The sequence below is a fragment of the Oncorhynchus masou genome, chromosome 23 (genome assembly GCF_036934945.1).
Source record: "Oncorhynchus masou masou isolate Uvic2021 chromosome 23, UVic_Omas_1.1, whole genome shotgun sequence".
Classification (NCBI taxonomy): domain Eukaryota; kingdom Metazoa; phylum Chordata; class Actinopteri; order Salmoniformes; family Salmonidae; genus Oncorhynchus; species Oncorhynchus masou.
This window is the reverse complement of record NC_088234.1, coordinates 13,244,290-13,269,225: the sequence shown is the minus strand read 5'-3', so window position 1 is coordinate 13,269,225 and position 24,936 is coordinate 13,244,290. Positions and strand designations below refer to the sequence as shown.

The 24,936-nt window shown below is 46.0% G+C and overlaps 2 protein-coding genes across 4 annotated transcripts; one reads left to right on the top strand and one right to left on the bottom strand.

The window, feature by feature from the left end:
• Positions 1-622: 622 nt before the first annotated feature.
• Positions 623-3,259, top strand: LOC135510334 (ribonuclease kappa-A-like). The gene is made up of 3 exons (XM_064931176.1): positions 623-882; positions 1,369-1,451; positions 2,150-3,259. The coding sequence occupies exons 1-3, from the start codon at positions 805-807 to the stop codon at positions 2,292-2,294; spliced, it is 306 nt and encodes a 101-aa protein (XP_064787248.1). The 5' UTR covers positions 623-804; the 3' UTR covers positions 2,295-3,259.
• On the bottom strand, positions 3,244-24,313 carry LOC135510332 (polyunsaturated fatty acid 5-lipoxygenase-like). 3 transcript variants are annotated; one of them, XM_064931173.1, is made up of 15 exons: positions 24,258-24,313; positions 16,394-16,540; positions 15,457-15,658; positions 15,150-15,231; positions 14,869-14,991; positions 13,229-13,335; positions 9,885-10,057; positions 8,133-8,276; positions 7,797-8,000; positions 7,148-7,234; positions 6,714-6,883; positions 6,428-6,549; positions 6,047-6,147; positions 5,660-5,830; positions 3,244-5,120 (listed from the first exon to the last, which is right to left on the bottom strand). In XM_064931173.1, exons 2-15 carry the CDS (start codon positions 16,538-16,540, stop codon positions 4,941-4,943), a joined length of 2,013 nt encoding a protein of 670 aa, XP_064787245.1. In that variant the 5' UTR covers positions 24,258-24,313; the 3' UTR covers positions 3,244-4,940. The 3 variants fall into 3 exon arrangements, with proteins under 3 accessions (XP_064787245.1, XP_064787247.1, XP_064787246.1); XM_064931175.1 differs by having other exon boundaries at positions 24,237-24,281; XM_064931174.1 differs by lacking the exon at positions 24,258-24,313 and adding an exon at positions 23,931-24,230.
• Between the last annotated feature and the right edge of the window lie 623 nt (positions 24,314-24,936).

The following is a 24,936-nucleotide window of genomic DNA, read 5'->3' as shown; positions in this document are numbered from 1 at the left end:
TATTTTATAGCAGTGGCAACATCATAACATTACGTGAGGTTTCAAAACCTTTATAGCTAAATTTCGACACAGTTATTAAGGGTGCGTTCGTACATGCACTCTGGCAATCTACTCCGATTTCAGAACACTCGTCCGAGTGTGCCAGAGGGAAGAATAATTGAGGAATTTATGAACACGCAACAGCTGTTGAATATGCAATGTTGGCAACAGAAAAAAAACGTTATTAAATTGTTGCCAGCAGCACAGTTACAGTCACCGACACTTTATATTTTCCACTGTTTAAAGATGCTAACGTAGATAGCTAGTGTAGTTTAAGGTTTAGCTAGCTTGGTTGCAATGCAGGCTGTGTGCGCTCTGAACACTCCAAGAGCGAAACGCTCTGAATTTACGAACGCCCAGAGTATATTCAGGGACTCCGGAGTGAATTTACGAACACACCCTAAGCACTTGGCCATATCGCTGGAACTGTTCAGTGTAGTTATCTCATCAGAAAAAATAATAATAAGTGGAATTTAAAATATTTTAAAATATTCTTAGTTAAATACACATATTTCCATAAACATCATCGCTGTCAATTTTAGCAACGTTTTTTATTCTTGAACATATCCATTGAAAAACGTTTTTCCGGTTTCCATAAGTCACCTGACATACTGGTGACTGAGCTCGAGCTCCTCGTAACAACTGGTTAGACGACAAAACAGCTGTCCAAGTGCCTTTTTTCTACTATTTAACTTGAGAACTACGACAGTTCCCGTAGTGATACGTCAACTTTTGAGTTTACGTCGTCGTTTGAGTCGTTAAACTATGGTTTCATGTTTATTTTGCGGTCCCAAGTTGGCCGCCTGCGGTATTGTCATCAGCATCTGGGGAGTCATAATGCTGGTAATATAACTTGTAACTTATAGTACAGTGGTTTTAGTTGCTTATTATCAGAATGTGTACAGTGATTGTTAAATGACTCGGTTATTGATAGACAACCAAGATAGTATGGTAATGTTTTTTTTCATTGCATATGACAATGTGTGAGCCCCAGCTCAGTATACATAATTTTAACTAGCTCGTTCATTACAGCTGGATTGTAATAGCTATCTATGGCTTGGTTTGCCTCATTAAGACCTAGACAGAAGGGTACTGATGGTGTTTGTTGTGGTGTTATCCTACAGCCACTGACTATATATGCTTCTTGTAGTCAAAGAAACTCTCTAGATTTGAGTAGTTCAGTTTCACTTTAGGGTGTTTGTTCTACTCATGACATTCACATTTGTTCTAGTATTATACACTCTGCACTGCTGATACAAGCAAAATAAGACCTACTACTACTGTCATTTACTCCTTACAAATAATCGCTGTCTGTCTGTCTCTCTCTAGGCGATGTTGGGTATTTTCTTCACCACCCACTCTGCAATGCTGATAGAGGATGTGCCTTTCAAAGAGGAAGACATGCACAATGAGTGAGTCCACACACACAGTCACACAGTCAGTCTCTGGACACCTGACTCACAGTGGAAGAATAGCGTCAGAAAAGTCACACTCGAGAGACACGCATGTGGCTCTAATGTAACATAGGTGAGGATACACAGTAGAGTAGTGTGTGTGTATATGTTTAGGATGGTTCTAGTGCAGCTTTCTCTCCCTCAATCCTATTCTTATTAATTAGGGGAGGAAACTCAACTGACCCTAGGAGGTTGGATGCTGTTGCTTCTTTTAAGGGAATATACCACTCAAATTATTTTTTTATTTTATTAGTCCACTGTTGATACAGTGCCAAAATGTTTGGCATGTCAAGTTTTCAAGAAGTGTCACTTGCCACATCGATGCATATTGCATCATCATCATCATGATCATCATCATCATGATGGGGCAAGAGACACTTTGCTTCTTGAAAGTCCAAAACTTGTCAGCAGTCAAGCAAAACATGTTGGGACTGTGTCAACAGTGGACTAATGAAACGGATACCAAAATATAGTTTGAGTAGAATTTTTCCTTTTGTGTTTTGATTTACTTGCCTTGATTTATTACTTTCAGCTCCTTGTGGAGTAGTGGGCTTCAACAGTGTGTTTTTAGTGTCTTGGTTTTTCCAATTTGTCACCTGTGTCCCTTTCCCACTCTTTTTCTCACCCCTTGACCCCTGTCCCCCTCTCTCCTCCAGTCAAGATCCTCTCCACACCATCAACAAACTCTATAACCAGGTTGGATACAACTGTTTCATCGCAGCTGGTATCTATGTGCTGGTTGCCGCTCTCTCCTTTTGCCAGATTAAACTCAACCATCGCAAGGAGTACATGGTGCGCTAGCACCACCTACTGGACTAGCCATGGTACTGCAGGACTGATACCACCTGCTGGACTAGCCATGGTACTGCAGGCTGCAGCACCACCGCCTTACACTGTCTGGAGAAGTGTCTTTTTCCATACATGTTCTGTTTTAAATATGAATGAATGGTAACCAGGGTTGGGGCTGATTCCAGACAATTCAGGAAGTACCCTGAAATTCCAATGAGAAAAATTTTGAATTGGAATTTGGTTTACTTTTTTAATTGAAATGGAATTGACCCAAGCCCTGATGGTAGCATTGTTATTGTCTGCCTTGTGTCCTGATTCTCCACACTTCTCCCAAAGTGTGCACTTGTACAGTCGCCATCATGGACTTAAAGCATGGGATTGATGTAAGCGTTGTCTGGAGGGAGTTTCCAGCACTCTTGAATCCATGGGCGGGAGTCTGCAAGTGCACACTTTGGAAGGAGGGTGGAGAATTGGGAGTAAGCCTATGTATGATCAATATATTTGTTAATCACTAACACCGTGCTATTATTAATCTACTGAAATCAAATCACCAGAGTTGTATTATTTCCTTCCTAGCATCTACAGAATTAGGAATAATAACTGCTTTATGTTAATTCACTGTGCCTGTCTTCCCCTCAGGTAAAAAAAAAAAATCTTGCAATTTCTCAAATTATAGTTGTATTTGTTTGACGCCTTAACTTGTTTTAGAAGCTGCACAGAAGTTTGAACTTCTAGTGCTTTTTTTAGAACTTCTTGAATGTTGCGCCTTATGTGACAGAAGCTGTTCTTTGTATGTTCTATTCTAATCTAGTGCCTTATTGGACAGATTGCTAATTTCTCTGCTTTCTCATGAACTGTTCTGTCAGATCTCTTGGCTTTTTAGTTTTGGAAATCTAATCAAAAGTTTTGAATTTTGTCCAGCCTTGATACAGTTTGATGTAATAAATCCTGATTGTTTGAGTAGTTTTAAAAAATAACGTTTTATTTGAGTAGGGTCATAAACGTGCAGGACTGAGTTTGGGAATTCCTGCTCTATAGTGATGCTGTTCACTATGCAGCTGGGCAGTAGGAAAAGGGAAGGCAGCTCCAGTCCCTGGTTTTAATCTATAGTCTGTTATTACACTATGTATCAGTGAAGGCTTCACAGGGGAGGATCATCCTCATCAGTGAATTTCAGAAAAAGAAAAATAGTGAAATATTAAAGTTAAAACTATACTAAATATATTCACATGCCTCCAAATAATTAAAACACACTTTTGCAATAAAGATCTACAGTAGCACCATGGTGTAGCTGGTGGACATCTAGTTTCCCTCCTCTGGGTAAATTGACTTCCAATACAAAACCTAGGAGAATTGTGGTTCTCACCACCTTCCATAGATTTACACAGTAATAATGAAAGGTTGGAGGACATCCTCTGGAAGTTATCAGAGCTCTTGCAGCATTAACTGACATGTCCACCCAATCAAAGGACCAAAGAGTTAATCTAGTGCTGAAAGCATAAACTACAGCTAGCTAGTAGTTTAGTTGAGCAGTGAATGCAGTTAGCTTGTTTTGCCTACTCAACATTGGGAACTCTTCCCTAGTCAAGGTAAGCTTTTGGTTCTGTTATTACATCGAACAAAAAAATATAAACCCAACAAGTGTTGGTCCCATTTTTCATGAGCGGAAATAAAAGATCACAGTAAAAAATGTTTACATCCCTGTTAGTGGGTATTTTTCCTTTGCCAAGATAATTCATCTACCTGACAGGTGTGGCATATCAAGAAGCTGATTAAACCGCATGATCATTACCTTGTGCTGGGGACAATAAAAGGCCACTCTAAAATGTTCAGTTGTCACACAACACAAATGTCTCAAGTTTTGAGGGAGTGTGAAATTGGCATGCTGACTGCAGGAATGTCCACCAGAGCTGTTGCCAGAGAATTTAATGTTCATTACTCTACCATAAACCGGCTCCAATGTCATTTTGGAGATTTTGGCAGTACGTCCAACCGGCCTCACAACCGCCGACCACATGTATGACGTTGTGCGCAAGCAGTTTACTGATGTAAACAGGTTATGGCATGGGTAGGCAGAAGCTACGAACAGTCAACATAATTGCATTTTATCTATGGTAATTTTAATGCACAGAGATACCGTGACAAGATCCTGAGGCCCATTGTCGTGCCATTCACGGCCCCATGTGACAAGGATCTATACACAATGCCTGGAAGCTGAAAATGGCCTGGTTCTTCCATGGCCTGCATACTCACAAGACATGTCACTCGTTGAGCATGTGTGGGATGCTCTGGATCGACGTGTACAACATCGTGTTTCAGTTCCTGCCAATATCCAGCAACTTCTTACATCCATTGAAGAGGAGTGGGACAACATTCCACAGGCTGCAATCAACACCCTGGTCAACTTTATGCGAAGGAGACGTGTTGCGCTGCATGAGGGAAATGGTGGTCACACCAGATACTCATTGGTTTCCTGATCCACAACCCCTATTTAAAAATAGATTTTTTTGTGTGTCCAGATGCATATCTGTATTCCCAGTCATGTGGAATCCATAGATTAGGGCCTAATGAGTTTATTTCAATTGACTGATTTCCTTAAATGAACTGTAACTCAGTAAAATCTTTACAATTGTTGCGTTTATATTTCTGTTCAGTATATTATATAGTGATGCTGTTCTCGATGCGGCTGGGCAGGAGGAAAAGATAGGGCAGCTCTAGTCCCTCGTTCTGGGTCAGGATGTGTTCCTCTATCTCCTTCAGTTCCTGTCTGAACTTGTCAATCACCTCCTGGGCCTGGGACTCTGTGAAGTACTGCTCCCGGTACTGACCCAATGGAATCTGAAGGAAGGAGGGAGAGAGAAGGGGAGAAGGAAGAGAGAAGGGGAGAAGGAGGGAGAGAGGGGAGAAGGAGGGTGTGTAGGGTTAGTATGTGCTTGGGTCTCAGTAAAGTACTGCTCCTGGTACTGACCCAATGAGAAAAATGGGCGAAAGGAGGAAGAGTAAGACTCTATACTGGTCCTGACCCAATGGGACCTGTAGGGAGGGAGAGAGGGGGAACTAAAATGCATGAAAAGAGAGTGGAGAGGAAATAGTCTATCTGCAGACGTCTGGGAATTCTGAGACTAGAGACAAAATACAAAATGGAGAAGTGAAGAATCCTAGCTTGAAATATTTACATTTAGCTATATGAATCTCTGGTTTTATTTTATGATTGTAAGTACAGGGAGTGTTGCTTTTTTTCACCGTGCCTTGTGATCAGAGTTTACCCATCTATGTTTATAACCAAAGGTGGGGAAGAAGAGGCGGGAGACGAGCGTTGCATTCTAGTTTCATCTCATTTCATATTATAAACGTGACCCACTGTTGATTTAACTTACTGCGTCCGGTTGTGGCCGACCCAGGTGCCATGTGATCGCCATCTCCAAACATGTTTGGCTGACGTCTGGGAGGGTGTCCATGATCATCTCCATGGTAACAGCGTCCTTATCCGTCGGGGGAGGGTGGCGCATTGTGCACGGGGTGTTGGGTACCCACGCACACCAGTCAAACTATGTTAGAGTGAGATGAGTAACTTAATAGGTGTGTGTTTGTTTGTTTTTTTACTATTCTTGTGGGGACCAGACAGAAGTCTCCACAAGAACAGTAAACAAACAAAACTTAGAGCTAGGTTAGGATAAATGGTTATGGAAAATAGGATTTGGAATGGGACTGAATTGTGTGCTCCCATAAGGTTAGCTGTACAAGACTGTGTGTGTGTACTGTACCTGTCCATTGTTGGTGGCTGCATGCTGTGCTGAGCTTGTGAAGATAGCGACACTCAGCAGTGTGATTAGTTCTGTCTTGTTGTGTAGTTCCCTGGCCAGACCTGAGAGGAAGCACACATCAGTCAATATTACCCAGTAAGTAATCATCATTATCAACTAGGGGTCCATCCGTAGCGCTGAAGATCTGTGTTGCAGCGCGGTTGACATTTAAAGGTAATTTCGGATTCAGCAGACATATGCAGCATTTTCTGAGAATGCAATTCCACGAACACGGTGACGTTGCCTTTAAATGTCAACCGCTCTGCCATGCAGATCTTCCACGCTTACGGATTGAATCCAGTCCTGAGTCTGAGGAGGTGGGGGTAGTGGTGGATGACTGACCAAATCTGGGCACATCAACGAAGCCCTCCTCAGCGATGTCCTTTATCCAGGCCTGCAGCTCAGTGTCCTCCACTACATCACTGTCATAATGGTAGTACAGTGACACCATCCCTGAGACAAAACTGGGGAGGGAGAAAGAGGGGGGGTGAAAAAGCTTATTTTCCCAATGTGCATTTCAACATATCCATATTTCAGGCATGAAGACCATGTTCTCTCCCTGCTTTCCTCCGACAACCTTATAAACAATATTTCTGTGGTCATAAAGGAGTGGTGATGGATATTGTACCTGTGTATGGCGTCCCACAGCATCAGGCTGTATTCCCTGTAGAAGTAGTTTCTGAGCTTGGTGGCTCCACGCTTCTGGAAGTCCTGGTCGGGCTGCAGAGAGCGGTAGGTCAGGACTTTGTACTCATTCTGGGCTAGGATCAGAAGCCCCTCTCCTCCTGTAGACACCACCTGGAGGGAGAGTATTTCATCATCAATTATACTCTTGTCTATTTCAAAACTATCCTATGTTTTTAAAAAACATGTTGTTTCTGAAGCTGCCTCAATACAACAATATAGGGTCAGTTGAGCCCTCAAGATACTGGGGTCCTGTGTGGCACCAGAGTTGCGGGTTCAATTCCCACGGGGGGGGGGGGGCTGTACGAAAATGTTTGCACTCTACTGTAAGTGTCTGCTAAAATGTAAACAAGGAATAGAACGGTAAGACTGACATACCCTTTTGAAGATGCCGTCGGGTGAGAGAAGCTGAGTGCGCCCCCTGCAGTTAATCTCCAGAGTATAGCGTAGGTGAGGAGCCAGGAGCTACAGTAGAGACAGAGAGAGGGGTTAGCCACAGGACACACCACACCACCACCAGGTGAGGAACCAGGAGGAACCAGGTGCTACAGTAGAGACAGAGAGAGGGGTTAGCCACACCACTCCACACCACCACCAGGTGAGGAACCAGGAGCTACAGTAGAGACAGAGAGAGGGGTTAGCCACACCACTCCACACCACCACCAGGTGAGGAACCAGGAGGAACCAGGAGCTACAGTAGAGACAGAGAGAGGGGTTAGCCACAGTAAAAACCACCTCACCACCAGGTGAGGAACCAGGAGCTATAGTGGAGACAGAGAAAGGGGTTAGCCACAGCACACACCACACCACCACCAGGTGAGGAACCAGGAGGAACCAGGTGCTACAGTAGAGACAGAGAGAGGGGTTAGCCACACCACACCACCACCAGGTGAGGAACCAGGAGGAACCAGGAGCTACAGTAGAGACAGAGAGAGGGGTTAGCCACACCACTCCACACCACCACCAGGTGAGGAACCAGGAGCTACAGTAGAGACAGAGAGGGGTTAGCCACAGCACCCCCCCCTACCTTATATACTGGATGGACGGCAGGTAGCTGTCGTAGTGTTGACACACAGAACACCTCCACCACCAGGTGAGTTCTCAACAGGTGGGACAGGAGCTGGAACACCTGGAACTCTGAGTGACGGACCCAGATCTTGGCCAATAGCCAGGCCAGGGGCGGGTTTTTAGGCAGGAAGATGGGCGTGTCCAAGCCAGGAGTCTGCCCTAGCTGGAGAAGAGGGGGGATAGATAACGTGTATGTTTGTGGCTTTTACTATCCTTGTTGAGATTGAGGCTGTTCTGAGGGGAAAAGGGAGTGCAACTCAATATTAGGATAGTCTGTGTGTGTGTCCAGCCCTACCTGTATGGCGATGGGTATGAGTCCCTGGTCTGGGTGTTCATACAGCAGACAGAGAGGAGCAGCGATGTACTGTGGTTTCCCTCTGATTACGTTGGTAGGAACACCATCCATGATGGCATAGTCTACCAAGTAGATGTTACCCGCCTAGAGAGAGCATGAAAATATGTAGAGACGGTTGAGGTTAGGGTTGAGACTAGGGTTAGGGTTGAGACTAGGGTACGGTTGAGACTAGGGTTAGGGTTGAGACTAGAGTTAGGGTTGAGGTGGAGTTAGGGTTAGGGTTGGGGTTGAGGTGGAGTTAGGGTTGAGGGTGGCGTTACGGTTGAGGGTGGCGTTAGGGTTGAGAGTGGCGTTAGGGTTGAGAGTGGCGTTAGGGTTGAGAGTGGCGTTAGGGTTGAGAGTGGCGTTAGGGTTGAGAGTGGCGTTAGGGTTGAGGGTGGCGTTAGGGTTGAGGGTGGCGTTAGGGTTGAGGGTGGCGTTAGGGTTGAGGGTGGCGTTAGGGTTGAGGGTGGCGTTAGGGTTGAGGGTGGCGTTAGGGTTGAGGGTGGCGTTAGGGTTGAGGGTGGCGTTAGGGTTGAGGGTGGCGTTAGGGTTGAGGGTGGAGTTAGGGTTGAGGGTGGAGTTAGGGTTGAGGGTGGAGTTAGGGTTGAGGGTGGAGTTCGGGTTGAGGGTGGAGTTCGGGTTGAGGGTGGAGTTAGGGTTGAGGGTGGAGTTCGGGTTGAGGGTGGAGTTCGGGTTGAGGGTGGAGTTCGGGTTGAGGGTGGAGTTAGGGTTGAGGGTGGAGTTAGGGTTGAGGGTGGAGTTAGGGTTAGGGTTGAGGGTGGAGTTAGGGTTAGGGTTGAGGGTGGAGTCAGGTTTGAGGGTTGAGGGTGGAGTTAGGGTTGAGGGTTGAGGGTGGAGTTAGGGTTGAGGGTGGAGTTAGGTTTGAGGGTGGAATTAGGGTTGAGGGTGGAATTAGGGTTGAGGGTGGAGTTAGGGTTGAGGGTGGAGTTAGGGTTGAGGGTGGAGTTAGGGTTAGGGTTGAGGGTGGAGTTAGGTTTGAGGGTTGAGGGTGGAGTTAGGATTGAGGGTGGAGTTAGGGTTGAGGGTGGAGTTAGGGTTGAGGGTGGAGTTAGGGTTCGGGTTGAGGGTGGAGTTAGGGTTCGGGTTGAGGGTGGAGTTAGGGTTGAGGGTGGAGTTAGGGTTGAGGGTTGAGGGTGGAGTTAGGGTTGAGGGTTGAGGGTGGAGTTAGGGTTGAGGGTGGCGTTAGGGTTGAGGGTGGAGTTAGGGTTAGGGTTGAGGGTGGCGTTAGGGTTAGGGTTGAGGGTGGCGTTAGGGTTAGGGTTGAGGGTGGCGTTAGGGTTGAGGGTTGAGGGTTGAGGGTGGCGTTAGGGTTGAGGGTGGCGTTAGGGTTGAGGGTGGCGTTAGGGTTGAGGGTGGCGTTAGGGTTGAGGGTGGAGAGTTAGGGTTAGGGTTGAGGGTGGAGAGTTAGGGTTGAGGGTGGAGTTAGGGTTGAGGGTGGAGTTAGGGTTGAGGATTGAGGGTGGAGTTAGGGTTAGGGTTGAGGGTGGCGTTAGGGTTGAGGGTTGAGGGTGGCGTTAGGGTTGAGGGTGGCGTTAGGGTTGAGGGTGGCGTTAGGGTTGAGGGTGGAGTTAGGGTTGAGGGTGGCGTTAGGGTTGAGGGTGGCGTTAGGGTTGTTCCAAGATATGGACATGAATCTAGCATTAGGGTTAGTATAGGGTGGCATTTGGAATGCAGACAGAGAGGCCCCACCTTGAGTTCCTTCTCAAGGGTGGTTCTTGGGGCCAGCGACCCCTGCACCATGTCTCCAGAGACGGGAAAGTTTCCCGGAAGCTTCTTGCAGCGCTGGATCATTCTGGGGTTTGAACCGTTCAGACACTGGTACCCGAAGAACGAGTCTTCCTTCCAGTGCTCCATACAGTACTCTGGAATCATAGGGAGAATCAATTGATCAATCACAAAATTAAAAAATACTGTCTGAATAAACAATTCTTCATAAACAATCTACACAAATATATAATAGGACTGACAGGGTGAAGACAGAGAAGGCTTATTCCGTACAGATGTAAGATCTTAGTTTGAACAGTTTGCAACAGCAGCAACATTATCCTGCAGCAACAGGAAATGTGAATGATTATGTGGATTATAATGCATGGACATTTTTTGTAAGGGTTGATACATTTTTCATTAGGGCAAATCAAGTCTGACATGTTAAAGTGGAAATAGACCAAACTTTAGAAGCCTTTTAAAACCTTGAATACCCTTCAAGTTTACATTTAAAGCTGTGCAGAAAAAATTGTAAACAACAAAAGAGTGATCTGTAGTATCAGAATATTAATAAATGGACTATATATTGAAGGAGAAACAATTGTTTAATCAAAGATTGAAAATGCTATATGCCGACTGAGTTACACACACTGGTGTTGCAATATTCAGAGGCCTCACTTCCCCAAAAATACAGGAAGAGACAGCTATAAAAAAAGTGTTGGCCTATACTCTACGACAGGGGTGTCAAAGTCAAATGGACGGAGGGCCAAATAAAAAATTTAGCTACAAGCCGAGGGCCGGACTGTTCGAATGTTCATTGAAAAATTTTTAAATGACGCATATAGTCTAGTGAACCTAATTGAACCTACTGAAAACCTAACAAATATATTCCAATATGATCAGATAAATAAAGCAATATTTTCTTATGGCTCTGTCAGTAATCTTTAATTTTCAACAGACACAAAAGACAAATTTCCTTTATTCCTTTCTCTCATCCACAGCCAAGGAATATGCAATGAAATCTTTTCCCTTTTTCACAAGCTGCTCTTTTAGATTGATGGACAACTGGTCTACTCTCTCGGCAATGGTGTTTCTGCTCAGACTCACATTTAAAAAGAGTTGCCTTTTTTCTGGGCAAACTTCGTCACAAACTTTAATCATGCAGTTTTTGATGAAATCCCCTCCGTAAATGGCCGGGCTGATTTAGCGATCTCTTCTGCCAAAATAAAACTGGCCTTGACAGCAGCCTGGCCTTGTGATTTGGCTTTTTTGAACAGAGCCTGTCGAGATTTGAGGCCTCGTTTTAATTCCTCTGCCTTTTGTAGCCTTTGTTCCATGTCCATATTCTTGTTTTTGTCCGCGTGTTTCGTTTCATAATGTCGTCTCAGATTATACTCTTTCAGTACCGCCACACTTTCTCCACACAGAAGACACACAGGTTTTCCAGCTACCTCCGTGAACATATACTCCGACTCCCACCTTGTTTGAAACCCCGGTTCTCAGTGTCCACCTTCCGTTTTGCCATTTTTGATGGGTATCTGAAAGTTAATTTTACTGTGATGCTGACGACTGCTGTGCCAATAAATATTGAAATGAAGCAGCCTACTGCTCGGTGCGTCACCGTTGCATTGTGGGAAATGTAGTATTGGTGCGTGTAAAAGATCTGCGGGCTGCCGGCTTGCTGCGGTCTGCGGGCCGGTTCTAATAATAAATCAAGATCATCCCAGGGGCCGTAAAAAACCTTCTCGCGGGCCGGATGTGGCCCGCGGGCCTTGACTCTGACATATGTGCTCTACGAGGACTAGCACCTCTAACTCTAATAAAATACATGCCCAAAAGTACGCCGAACATCTCACTCCGAAGTACGCCGAACATCTCACTCCGAAGTACGCCAAACATCTCACTCCGAAGTACGCCGAACATCTCACTCCGAAGTACGCCAAACATCTCACTCCGAAGTACGCCGAACATCTCACTCCGAAGTACGCCGAACATCTCACTCCGAAGTACGCCGAACATCTCACTCCGAAGTACGCCGAACATCTCACTCCAAAGTACGCCAAACATCTCACTCCGAAGTAGGTCGAACATCTCACTCCAAAGTAGGTCGAACATCTCACTCCAAAGTAGGTCGAACATCTCACTCCGAAGTACGTCGAACATCTCACTCCAAAGTAGGTCGAACATCTCACTCCAAAGTAGGTCGAACATCTCACTCCAAAGTAGTTCGAACATCTCACTCCAAAGTAGGTCGAACATCTCACTCCGAAGTACGTCGAACATCTCACTCCAAAAGTACATCGAACATCTCACTCCAAAGTATGACGAACATCTCACTCCAAAATCATGGGCATTAATATGGAGTTGGTCCCTCCCCCTTTGCTGCTGTAAAAGCCTCCACTCTTCTGGGAAGGCTTTCCACTAGATGTTGGAACATTTCTGCTATAACAGCCTCCACTCTTCTGGGAAGGCTTTCCACTAGATGTTGGAACATTTCTGCTATAACAGCCTCCACTCTTCTGGGAAGGCTTTCCACTAGATGTTGGAACATTTCTGCTATAACAGCCTCCACTCTTCTGGGAAGGCTTTCCACTAGATGTTGGAACATTTCTGCTATAACAGCCTCCACTCTTCTGGGAAGGCTTTCCACTAGATGTTGGAACATTTCTGCTATAACAGCCTCCACTCTTCTGGGAAGGCTTTCCACTAGATGTGGGAACATTTCTGCTATAACAGCCTCCACTCTTCTGGGAAGGCTTTCCACTAGATGTTGGAACATTTCTGCTATAACAGCCTCCACTCTTCTGGGAAGGCTTTCCACTAGATGTTGGAACATTTCTGCAGGGACTTGCTTCCATTCAGCCACAAGAGCATTAGTGAGGTCGAGCCTGGCATTCCAATTCGCAGTCGGCATTCCAATTCATCCCAAAGGTGTTAAATGGGGTTAAAGTCAGGGCTTTGTGCAGGCCAATCAAGTTATTCCACACTGTTATTCTCGGCAATCTCATTTCTGTACACTTCACAATAACAGCACTTACAGTTGACCGGGGCAGCTCTAGCAGGGAAGAAATTTTACCTACCGACTTGTTGGAAAGGTGGCATCCTATAACGGTGCCACGTTGAAATTCTAGCGATGCGCGGGTTGACACATAACCCCAGTCCCCACGGTTATATCCCGCAGGGTGGACAGTTTTGGAGTCATTAAATAGTGTGTATCTGAAGGGCGGGCGGGTTGAATACTTTGGCCATGTTGTGTACCTGTAGCATTACGTACAACAGTACCCACAATGCTCTATTCAGTAGTCTATTTATGTGCCATTGTACTCTACCAGATATGGGGCTCCTGAGTTTCCAGAAGCATCGTTTGAAGTCTTCCAGATTGTCCCATGACTTCCCAAACCTGATGGCTAGCTTCTTCAAAGACAGCTCTAGAAGACTGAGAGAGGGGGGAGGGAATGAGGGATGGGGAGGGAATGAGGGATGGGGAGGGAATGAGGGATGGGGAGGGAGGGAGAGGGGAGAAAAAGAGAGACAACAGGAAAAAACATTTTCATACACATTTTCTTAAAATAAGGAAGCAACTACAGTTGAAATTTGTGCATGACACAAGTAATATTTCGAGCAATTGTTTACAGACAGATTATTTCACATTTAATTCACTGTATCACAGTTCCAGTGGGTCAGACGTTTACATACACTAAGTTGACTGTGCCTTTAAACAGCTTGGAAAATTCCAGAAAATTATGTTATGGCTTTAGAAGCTTCTGATAAATGATGTCAATTAGCCTGAGTCAATTGGAAATGGAATAAACACCATGGGACCACGCAGCCGTCTTACCACTCAGGAAGGAGACTTGTTCTGTCTCCTAGAGATGAACGTACTTTGGTGCGAAAAATGCAAATCAATCCCAGAACAACAGCAAAGGACCTTGTGAAGATGCTGGAGGAAACAGGTACAAAAGTATCTATATCCACAGTAAAACGAGTCCTATATCGACATAACCTGTAAGGCCGCTCAGCAAGGAAGAAGCCACTGCTTCAAAACCGCCATAAAAAAGCCAGACTACGGTTTGCAACTGCACATGGGGACAAAAATCATACTTTTTCGAGAAATGCCCTCTGGTCTGGTGAAACAAAAATAGAACTGTTTGGCCATAATGACCATCGTTATGTTTGGAGGAAAAAGGGGGAGGCTTGCAAGTCGAAGAACACCATCCCAACCGTGAAGCACGGCGGTGGCAGCATCATGTTGTGCAGGTGCTTTGCTGCAGGAGGGTCTGGTGCACTTCACAAAATAGATGGCATCATGAGGTAGGAAAATCATGTGGATATATTGAAGCAACATCTCAAGACATCAGTCAGGAAGTTAAAAGCTTGTTTGCAAATGGGTCTTCCAAATGGACAATGACCCCAAGCATACTTCCAAAGTTTTGGCAAAATGGCTTAATTAAGGACAACAAAGTCAAGGTATTAGAGTGGCCATCACAAAGCCCTAAACTCAATCCTATAGAAAATGTGTGGGCAGAACTGAAAAAGTGTGTGCGAGCAAGGAGGACAACAAACCTGACTCCGTTACACCAGCTCTGTCAGGAGGAATGGGCTCAAATTCACTTGTAGAAAGCTTGTGGAAGACTACCCGAAACGTTTAACTTGGGTCGAACAATTTAAAGGCAATGCTACCAAATACTAATTGATTGTATGTAAACGTCTGACCCACTGGGAATGTTGTGAAAGAATTAAAAGCTGAAATAAATAATTCTCTTTACTATCATTCTGACATTTCACATCCTTAAAATAAAGTGGTGATCCTAACTGACCTAAAGCAGAGAATTTGTACTAGGATTAAATGTCAGGAATTGTGAAAAACTGAGTTTAAATGTATTTGGCTAAGGTGTATGTATACTTCCGACTTCAACTGTATATTAGGCAATGTGGGAAGGGCATAGGGTTGGGGGTCTGTATGACTCACGCATAGTGTAAGGAGCTCTCAAAGTCACTCCTCTTCTCATTGTCGAAGCGAACATCCTGATGAAGGTCTGCCTCGGTCTTCGCATCAATACACTTGGGAATCCCAGGAGCCCATGCAACCCATCTGGATAAACAACAGACAAACACAACCGCAAGAACTTGGCTCAGTTTCTTGAGGGATTGGAATTGAGACGTGTGTGTGTGTGTATACATGTTTGTGCATGAACACATACTGTAAATGGATGCATATGTCTCTTACAACATTTCTGTAATGTAACTGACCTGTATACCGCTTGTCTCTCCTGCAGTTCTGCTTTTCTGTGAGCCAAAAGCTGAGGAGAGGTGTCGTCACTGAGTCTCATTGCTGAAGGAGGGAGTGAGAGAGAGCAGGGGAGAGAAAGGGAACAGGATACAGACAGTGAGATGACTCACTCACATCCTTCTCTAACCTCTATTTGACCTTCATCCTTTGTTTTCACCAAATTTAGGACACAGATCTAGGATCAGCTTTCTCGCCCCAAAACCTAACCTTTATCACAAAACTTGAGATCGGTATCTTGAAGGGCAACCTCTTTGTTTTACCATTTACCTGTGCCTTCTCGTAGCTCCACCTTGACATCTCCTATGAGCCAGCGGTAACAGGGGAAGGTGAGGGCTGTACCACCACCTGGTGGCGCCACGGTGACATAGAGACAGAACCAGTTATCCTCTACCCAGTACTTCTGTTTTTCCAGGCGCACCAAAAGGACACGACCCAGAGGAGCCGGGCTACACACCTTGTATTCATCCACCTGGAGGGGAGGGAGGGAGTGGGAGATGGGGAGGGAGGGAGTAGGAGATGGGGAGGGAGGGAGGGAGTGGGAGATGGGGAGGGAGGGAGGGAGCGGGAGATGGGGAGGGAGGGAGTGGGAGATGGGGAGGGAGGGAGTGGGAGATGGGGAGGGAGGGAGCGAGTGGGAGATGGGGAGGGAGGGAGGGAGCGGGAGATGGGGAGGGAGGGAGGGAGGGAGCGGGAGATGGGGAGGGAGGGAGGGAGCGGGAGATGGGGAGGGAGGGAGGGAGCGGGAGATGGGGAGGGAGGGAGGGGAGATGGGGAGGGAGGGAGTGGGAGATGGGGAGGGAGGGAGGGAGGGAGTGGGAGATGGGGAGGGAGGGGGAGTGGGAGATGGGGAGGGAGGGAGGGAGCGGGAGATGGGGAGGGAGGGAGTAGGAGATGGGGAGGGAGGGAGGGAGGGAGTGGGAGATGGGGAGGGAGGGAGGGAGCGGGAGATGGGGAGGGAGGGAGGGGAGATGGGGAGGGAGGGAGTGGGAGATGGGGAGGGAGGGAGGGAGTGGGAGATGGGGAGGGAGGGAGTGGGAGATGGGGAGGGAGGGAGTGGGAGATGGGGAGGGAGGGAGGGAGTGGGAGATGGGGAGGGAGGGAGCGGGAGATGGGGAGGGAGGGAGATGTTATTCTGATCCTTTTGAGTGAGAGAGAAGGGTTTGGAGCATGAATTCACACACACACACAGTGCTGCCATACTCACCGCTCCTCTACAGAAGTCCAGTCCAGGGTTATCCAGTGTTGTTCTCTCGCTGTCTCCTTTCTCTCCCACCAGAGTAATGTATATGTAGTTATTGGTCCCTGAATACTCTGATGTGCCTGTAGCAACTGTCACATTATACTCCTCCATCTAACACACACACACACACACACACACACACACACACACACACACACACACACACACACACACACACACACACACACACACACACACACACAATATTGACAAAACATTTTATGACATCCAAAATGACAAAACACTGTCACCACATCTACTGGCAATTTGGCATGCAATGCCCTGTTGTAGTGGAGGAACGAGCCTACATCTGTGTGCCTAAGGGTCAATTCTACCAGGGAGTCTAAGGACATGCATGGATGAGTAGCCTACATCAGTTAGACAGTTATGAGAACACACCTGTTAGGAACATACCTGCACCTCTAGACTTACAATGGAGGGAGAATACATCCTCAAGCTCTTAAATCACCTTGACATATGAAGGGACAGATTAAGTAACTTAATAAAAGTGTTCTATGGTGTATCATACCAGGTACTGTAGATACACTCAGTACCCCCATGAGGATATCCAGTTGGATACACTCAGTACCCCCATGAGGATATCCAGGTAGATACACTCAGTACCCCCATGAGGACATCCAGGTAGATACACTCAGTACCCCATGAGGATATCCAGGTAGATACACTCAGTACCCCCATGAGGATATCCAGGTAGATACACTCAGTACCCCCATGAGGATATCCAGTTGGATACACTAAGTACCCCCATGAGGATATCCAGGTAGATACACTCAGTACCCCCATGAGGACATCCAGGTAGATACACTCAGTACCCCCATGAGGACATCCAGGTAGATACACTCAGTACCCCCATGAGGATATCCAGGTAGATACACTCAGTACCCCATGAGGGTATCCAGGTAGATACACTCAGTACCCCATGAGGATATCCAGGTAGATACACTCAGTACCCCCATGAGGATATCCAGGTAGATACACTCAGTACCCCCATGAGGATATCCAGGTAGATACACTCAGTACCCCCATGAGGATATCCAGGTAGATACACTCAGTACCCCCATGAGGATATCCAGTTGGATACACTAAGTACCCCCATGAGGATATCCAGGTAGATACACTCAGTACCCCCATGAGGACATCCAGGTAGATACACTCAGTACCCCCATGAGGATATCCAGGTAGATACACTCAGTACCCCATGAGGGTATCCAGGTAGATACACTCAGTACCCCATGAGGATATCCAGGTAGATACACTCAGTACCCCATGAGGGTATCCAGGTAGATACACTCAGTACCCCATGAGGATATCCAGGTAGATACACTCAGTACCCCATGAGGGTATCCAGGTAGATACACTCAGTACCCCCATGAGGATATCCAGGTAGATACACTCAGTACCCCATGAGGATATCCAGGTAGATACACTCAGTACCCCCATGAGGACATCCAGGTAGATACACTCAGTACCCCCATGAGGGTATCCAGGTAGATACACTCAGTACCCCCATGAGGATATCCAGGTAGATACACTCAGTACCCCCATGAGGATATCCAGGTAGATACACTCAGTACCCCTATGAGGATATCCAGGTAGATACACTCAGTACCCCCATAAGGATATCCAGTTGGATACACTCAGTACCCCCATGAGGATATCCAGGTAGATACACTCAGTACCTCCATGAGGATATCCAGGTAGATACACTCAGTACCCCCATGAGGACATCCAGGTAGATACACTCAGTACCCCCATGAGGATATCCAGGTAGATACACTCAGTACCCCCATGAGAATATCCAGGTAGATACACTCAGTACCCCCATGAGGATATCCAGGTAGATACCCTCATGGGGGTACTGAGTGTATCCAGGTAGATACACTCAGTACCCCCATGAGGACATCCAGTTGGATACACTCAGTACCCCCATGAGGATATCCAGGTAGATACACTCAGTACCCCCATGAGGATATCCAGGTAGATACACTCAGTACCCCCATGAGGATATCCAGTTGGATACACTCAGTACCCCCATGAGGATATCCAGGTAGATACACTCAGTACCCCCATGAGGGTATGCAGGTAGATACACTCAGTACCCCCATGAGGATATCCAGTTGGATACACTCAGTACCCCCATGAGGATATCCAGTTGGATACACTCAGTACCCCCATGAGGACATCCAGGTAGATACACTCAGTACCCCCATGAGGACATCCAGGTAGATACACTCAGTACCCCCATGAGGACATCCAGGTAGATACACTCAGTACCCCCATGAGGACATCCAGGTAGATACACTCAGTACCCCCATGAGGACATCCAGGTAGATACACTCAGTACCCCCATGAGGACATCCAGGTAGATACACTCAGTACCCCCATGAGGACATCCAGGCAGATACACTCAGTACCCCATGAGGATATCCAGCTAAACAGGTAGATACACTCAGTACCCCCATGAGGACATCCAGGTAAACAGGTAGATACACTCAGTACCCCCATGAGGACATCCAGGTAGATACACTCAGTACCCCCATGAGGATATCCAGGTAGATACACTCAGTACCCCCATGAGGATATCCAGTTGGATACACTCAGTACCCCCATGAGGATATCCAGCTAAACAGGTAGATACACTCAGTACCCCCATGAGGACATCCAGGTAAACATGTAGATACACTCAGTACCCCCATGAGGATATCCAGGTAGATACACTCAGTACCCCATGAGGATATCCAGGTAGATACACTCAGTACCCCATGAGGATATCCAGGTAGATACACTCAGTACCCCCATGAGGATATCCAGTTGGATACACTCAGTACCCCCATGAGGATATCCAGTTGGATACACTCAGTACCCCCATGAGGATATCCAGTTGGATACACTCAGTACCCCCATGAGGATATCCAGGTAGATACACTCAGTACCCCCATGAGGGTATCCAGCTAAACAGGTAGATACACTCAGTACCCCCATGAGGATATCCAGGTAGATACACTCAGTACCCCCATGAGGACATCCAGGTAAACAGGTAGATACACTCAGTACCCCCATGAGGATATCCAGTTGGATACACTCAGTACCCCCATGAGGATATCCAGTTGGATACACTCAGTACCCCCATGAGGATATCCAGTTGGATACACTCAGTACCACCATGAGGATATCCAGGTAGATACACTCAGTACCCCCATGAGGATATCCAGTTGGATACACTCAGTACCCCCATGAGGATATCCAGTTGGATACACTCAGTACCCCCATGAGGATATCCAGTTGGATACACTCAGTACCACCATGAGGATATCCAGGTAGATACACTCAGTACCCCCATGAGGATATCCAGTTGGATACACTCAGTACCCCCATGAGGATATCCAGTTGGATACACTCAGTACCCCATGAGGATATCCAGGTAGATACACTCAGTACCCCCATGAGGATATCCAGGTAGATACACTCAGTACCCCCATGAGGATATCCAGTTGGATACACTCAGTACCCCCATGAGGATATCCAGGTAGATACACTCAGTACCCCCATGAGGATATCCAGGTAGATACACTCAGTACCCCCATGAGGATATCCAGTTGGATACACTCAGTACCCCATGAGGACATCCAGGTAGATACACTCAGTACCCCATGAGGACATCCAGGTAGATACACTCAGTACCCCCATGAGGACATCCAGGTAGATACACTCAGTACCCCCATGAGGGTATCCAGCTAAACAGGTAGATACACTCAGTACCCCCATGAGGATATCCAGGTAGATACACTCAGTACCCCCATGAGGATATCCAGGTAGATACACTCAGTACCCCCATGAGGATATCCAGTTGGATACACTCAGTACCCCCATGAGGATATCCAGTTGGATACACTCAGTACCCCCATGAGGATATCCAGGTAGATACACTCAGTACCCCCATGAGGATATCCAGTTGGATACACTCAGTACCCCCATGAGGATATCCAGGTAGATACACTCAGTACCCCCATGAGGGTATCCAGCTAAACAGGTAGATACACTCAGTACCCCCATGAGGATATCCAGGTAGATACACTCAGTACCCCCATGAGGACATCCAGGTAAACAGGTAGATACACTCAGTACCCCCATGAGGATATCCAGGTAGATACACTCAGTACCCCCATGAGGACATCCAGGTATACAGGTAGATACACTCAGTACCCCCATGAGGATATCCAGGTAGATACACTCAGTACCCCATGAGGACATCCAGGTAGATACACTCAGTACCCCCATGAGGATATCCAGGTAGATACACTCAGTACCCCCATGAGGACATCCAGGTAGATACACTCAGTACCCCCATGAGGATATCCAGGTAGATACACTCAGTACCCCCATGAGGGTATCCAGCTAAACAGGTAGATACACTCAGTACCCCCATGAGGACATCCAGGTATACAGGTAGATACACTCAGTACCCCCATGAGGATATCCAGGTAGATACACTCAGTACCCCCATGAGGGTATCCAGCTAAACAGGTAGATACACTCAGTACCCCCATGAGGATATCCAGGTAGATACACTCAGTACCCCCATGAGGGTATCCAGCTAAACAGGTAGATACACTCAGTACCCCCATGAGGATATCCAGTTGGATACACTCAGTACCCCCATGAGGATATCCAGGTAGATACACTCAGTACCCCCATGAGGGTATCCAGCTAAACAGGTAGATACACTCAGTACCCCCATGAGGATATCCAGGTAGATACACTCAGTACCCCCATGAGGACATCCAGGTAAACAGGTAGATACACTCAGTACCCCCATGAGGATATCCAGGTAGATACACTCAGTACCCCATGAGGATATCCAGGTAGATACACTCATTACCCCCATGAGGACATCCAGGTAGATACACTCAGTACCCCCATGAGGACATCCAGGTAGATACACTCATTACCCCCATGAGGACATCCAGGTAAACAGGTAGATACACTCAGTACCCCCATGAGGACATCCAGGTAGATACACTCAGTACCACCATGAGGACATCCAGGTAGATACACTCAGTACCACCATGAGGACATCCAGGTAGATACACTCAGTACCCCCATGAGGATATCCAGGTAGATACACTCAGTACCACCATGAGGACATCCAGGTAGACACACTCAGTACCCCCATGAGAATATCCAGGTAGATACACTCAGTACCCCCATGAGGATATCCAGGTAGATACACTCAGTACCCCATGAGGACATCCAGGTAGATACACTCAGTACCCCATGAGGATATCCAGGTAGATACACTCAGTACCCCATGAGGACATCCAGGTAGATACACTCAGTACCCCCATGAGGATATCCAGGTAGATACACTCAGTACCCCATGAGGACATCCAGGTAGATACACTCAGTACCCCATGAGGATATCCAGGTAGATACACTCAGTACCCCCATGAGGCTATCCAGGTAGATACACTCAGTACCCCATGAGGACATCCAGGTAGATACACTCAGTACCCCATGAGGATATCCAGGTAGATACACTCAGTACCCCATGAGGACATCCAGGTAGATACACTCAGTACCCCATGAGGACATCCAGGTAGATACACTCAGTACCCCCATGAGGATATCCAGGTAGATACACTCAGTACCCCATGAGGATATCCAGGTAGATACACTCAGTACCCCCATGAGGACATCCAGGTAGATACACTAAGTACCCCCATGAGGATATCCAGGTAGATACACTCAGTACCCCATGAGGATATCCAGGTAGATACACTCAATACCCCCATGAGGACATCCAGGTAGATACACTCAGTACCACCATGAGGATATCCAGCTAAACAGGAAGTGGAGCTCCTCTCTCTTACCTCACTTTAAGCTGCTGTTTGCACCTGTGCTTTTAGATGTCATTTTTTCCTGGTGTGTCGTCGGTTCAGCTCTTTCCCTACAGTGATATCACTTATTAACTTATTCTGCCTCCAAAATGGCACCCTATTCTCTATGTAGTGCACTACTTTTAACAGGCCCCTATGGACCCTGGTCAAAAGTAGTGCACTATATAGGGAATAGGGTGCTATTTGTGAAGCAACCAAAGAGTGTTGCCAAGTAGTTTCATATTGGCTCAGTTGGTAGAGCAGTGCTTGCAACACTGGGGTTGTGGGTTCAACTCCCATGGGAATGGACTACTGTAAGTTGTTCTGGGTAAGAGTGCCTGCTCAATGATTATATGCAGTGTAACTCTCACAGAACAGGTTATGTTTGCCTGTGATACGGTGTGGGTGGTGCCATTGGTATTAAACAATAGCGTTGAACGGTTGCACAATCCCGTGTAGGCTTTCTTCAGAATTGACTTCAACAGTCAAGTAAATGAATACCCACATGCCTTGGGGCAAGTGCTATTTTTATTCTATTATAGCGAAAACAAATGGTGAGACAATGATGTCAAATGTATTTACATCAGCTGATATCTCAAAGTGCTATACAGAAACCCAGCCTAAAACCCCAAACAGGAAGCAATGCAGATGTAGAAGCAGCTAAACAGAAATATCACATCTTTGTGTAGAAAGATTGGTGTCGGTGTTCCATTATAATAGCATTCTAAGGGTATTCCAATCCTTCAGGCATTAGAATTTACTGTGAGAGTTGAGCCAGAATTCTATTAATGTATTCTATTAATTCTATTTCTATTATCACCCCTTTGTGTCAGTGTTTTATGTGTTCTATAAAGCATTCTGGGAGTAACCCAATCCTTTAGTCTGTGGTCGACTGTACGGGGAGAGTTGAGCGAGCCGATTAACTGGAACAGTGGCTCATTAGGAAATACATCATACACCAGTTGGTGGTATTCATGTAGTTTTAAAGGTTGAAACTATCAGCTTTAAAAAGGTTTTCCCCGTTAAGAGGCAATAGTGCTCTGCTGCGTGGTTCTGAGCATAGCTTGTTCCGAAGACAATGATGAAAAGACGGCATTCGCAACTTGAGAACAACATAATGTCCACAGTCCCTGTCCTACAACCTGGTCTCAAAAGACTACCACAGCAAAACTTCTGCTTTTCAGCCATAGAAATGCAGATAGATATTTCTGACACCAAGCATTGCCATAAAGGGAATTACTGTGTGCTATTGTGTTTGTCATGTTTAAATGACAACATAGTGCAGATTCAAACACACTCTGTTAAGTCAACCATTCGGATGCAGGTAGTTATTTATGACACTCTACACGGTCTGGTTTTAGTCTCGTACACCACAATATGAGTAACGACTGTAGTTTACAGAACTACACTGGTAAGAACTACCACTGCAGTCTCACATCTATATCTATACTCTTGGTTCTCCTCAAATTACTGAACAGAGGATTTCAAGTTCAAACTGTTCAAAACGTTCTATACTTTTTGACCTTGCGTTTCAGTATGTTTCTACCTTGCAGTCCCTGAGGTACAAACACAGTCCACAGTAAAAACAAAAAGGAAGGACATACCTCAGCTGTTAGTGAAAGGAACAGAAAGTCCACTGTCTAATGTTTCTCTTTGCCTCTCTCTTTCCCCCTCTGCTTTGTTTCTGTGTCAGTAACTCTCCCTCTCTTCCCCCTCTCTCTGAAATCTCACAGACAGTTAGCTTGTTCACACTACTGTGCACCGGTTCAGTGGTCCAACTGCAATCTGCAATGTTGCAAACATCCTCTCTGATGAGACCACATCTCTCCCTTCCTCAATCATTTACATGGTTTTACTACCTGTCCACATTTCCAAACTAATGAATTGGCTTCGCACTCTCTCTTTCTCACTTTGTTTAGGTCTACACACACCCGTTCTCTGCTCCCCCTTCCACTCTCTCGCACAAGGAAGCACACCAACGAGTCCCTACAGACAGACAAGGTTGACAAACAATCACTATCGGAGAGATCTTTCAAAACCTGCAGTCCAAAATTATGTAAACACAACAAGCATCTCTCCTCAGCATACACCTCCATACAATAGTTTACACACTGTTATATATAATATATTATAGTGTATTAGTGTAATTTCAGATGTTCTCTTTAGACAACCCCTGTAGGGAAGTCTAATACAGAGAATTTAAAAAAAGGAAATGCATTCGGAGAAAATATGACTCGACGTTCAAATTAGGTTCTCACATATAGTACCAGTCAGAAGTTAGGACACACCTACTCATTCAAGTGTGCAAAAGTTGTCAAATGTCAAAAAATATGTTTTTGTTTAACAATTTTTTGGTTACTAAAGGATTCCATTTTTGTTATTTCATAATTTTGATGTGTTCACTATTATTCTATAATGTAGAAAATATTAAAACTTGCAACTGGTACTGCATGCCAACAAGCATCCTGTTAGTCGTTCTGCTAATAGCTTCTATGCACAGCCTGGACTCAGGGGTAGACGTAACATAATCAACGTAAATCCTGGAACACTCCAATTAGTATCATACTGTATGATAGGTTTCCGGTGGTATGTATTCATTTGTGGATGTCC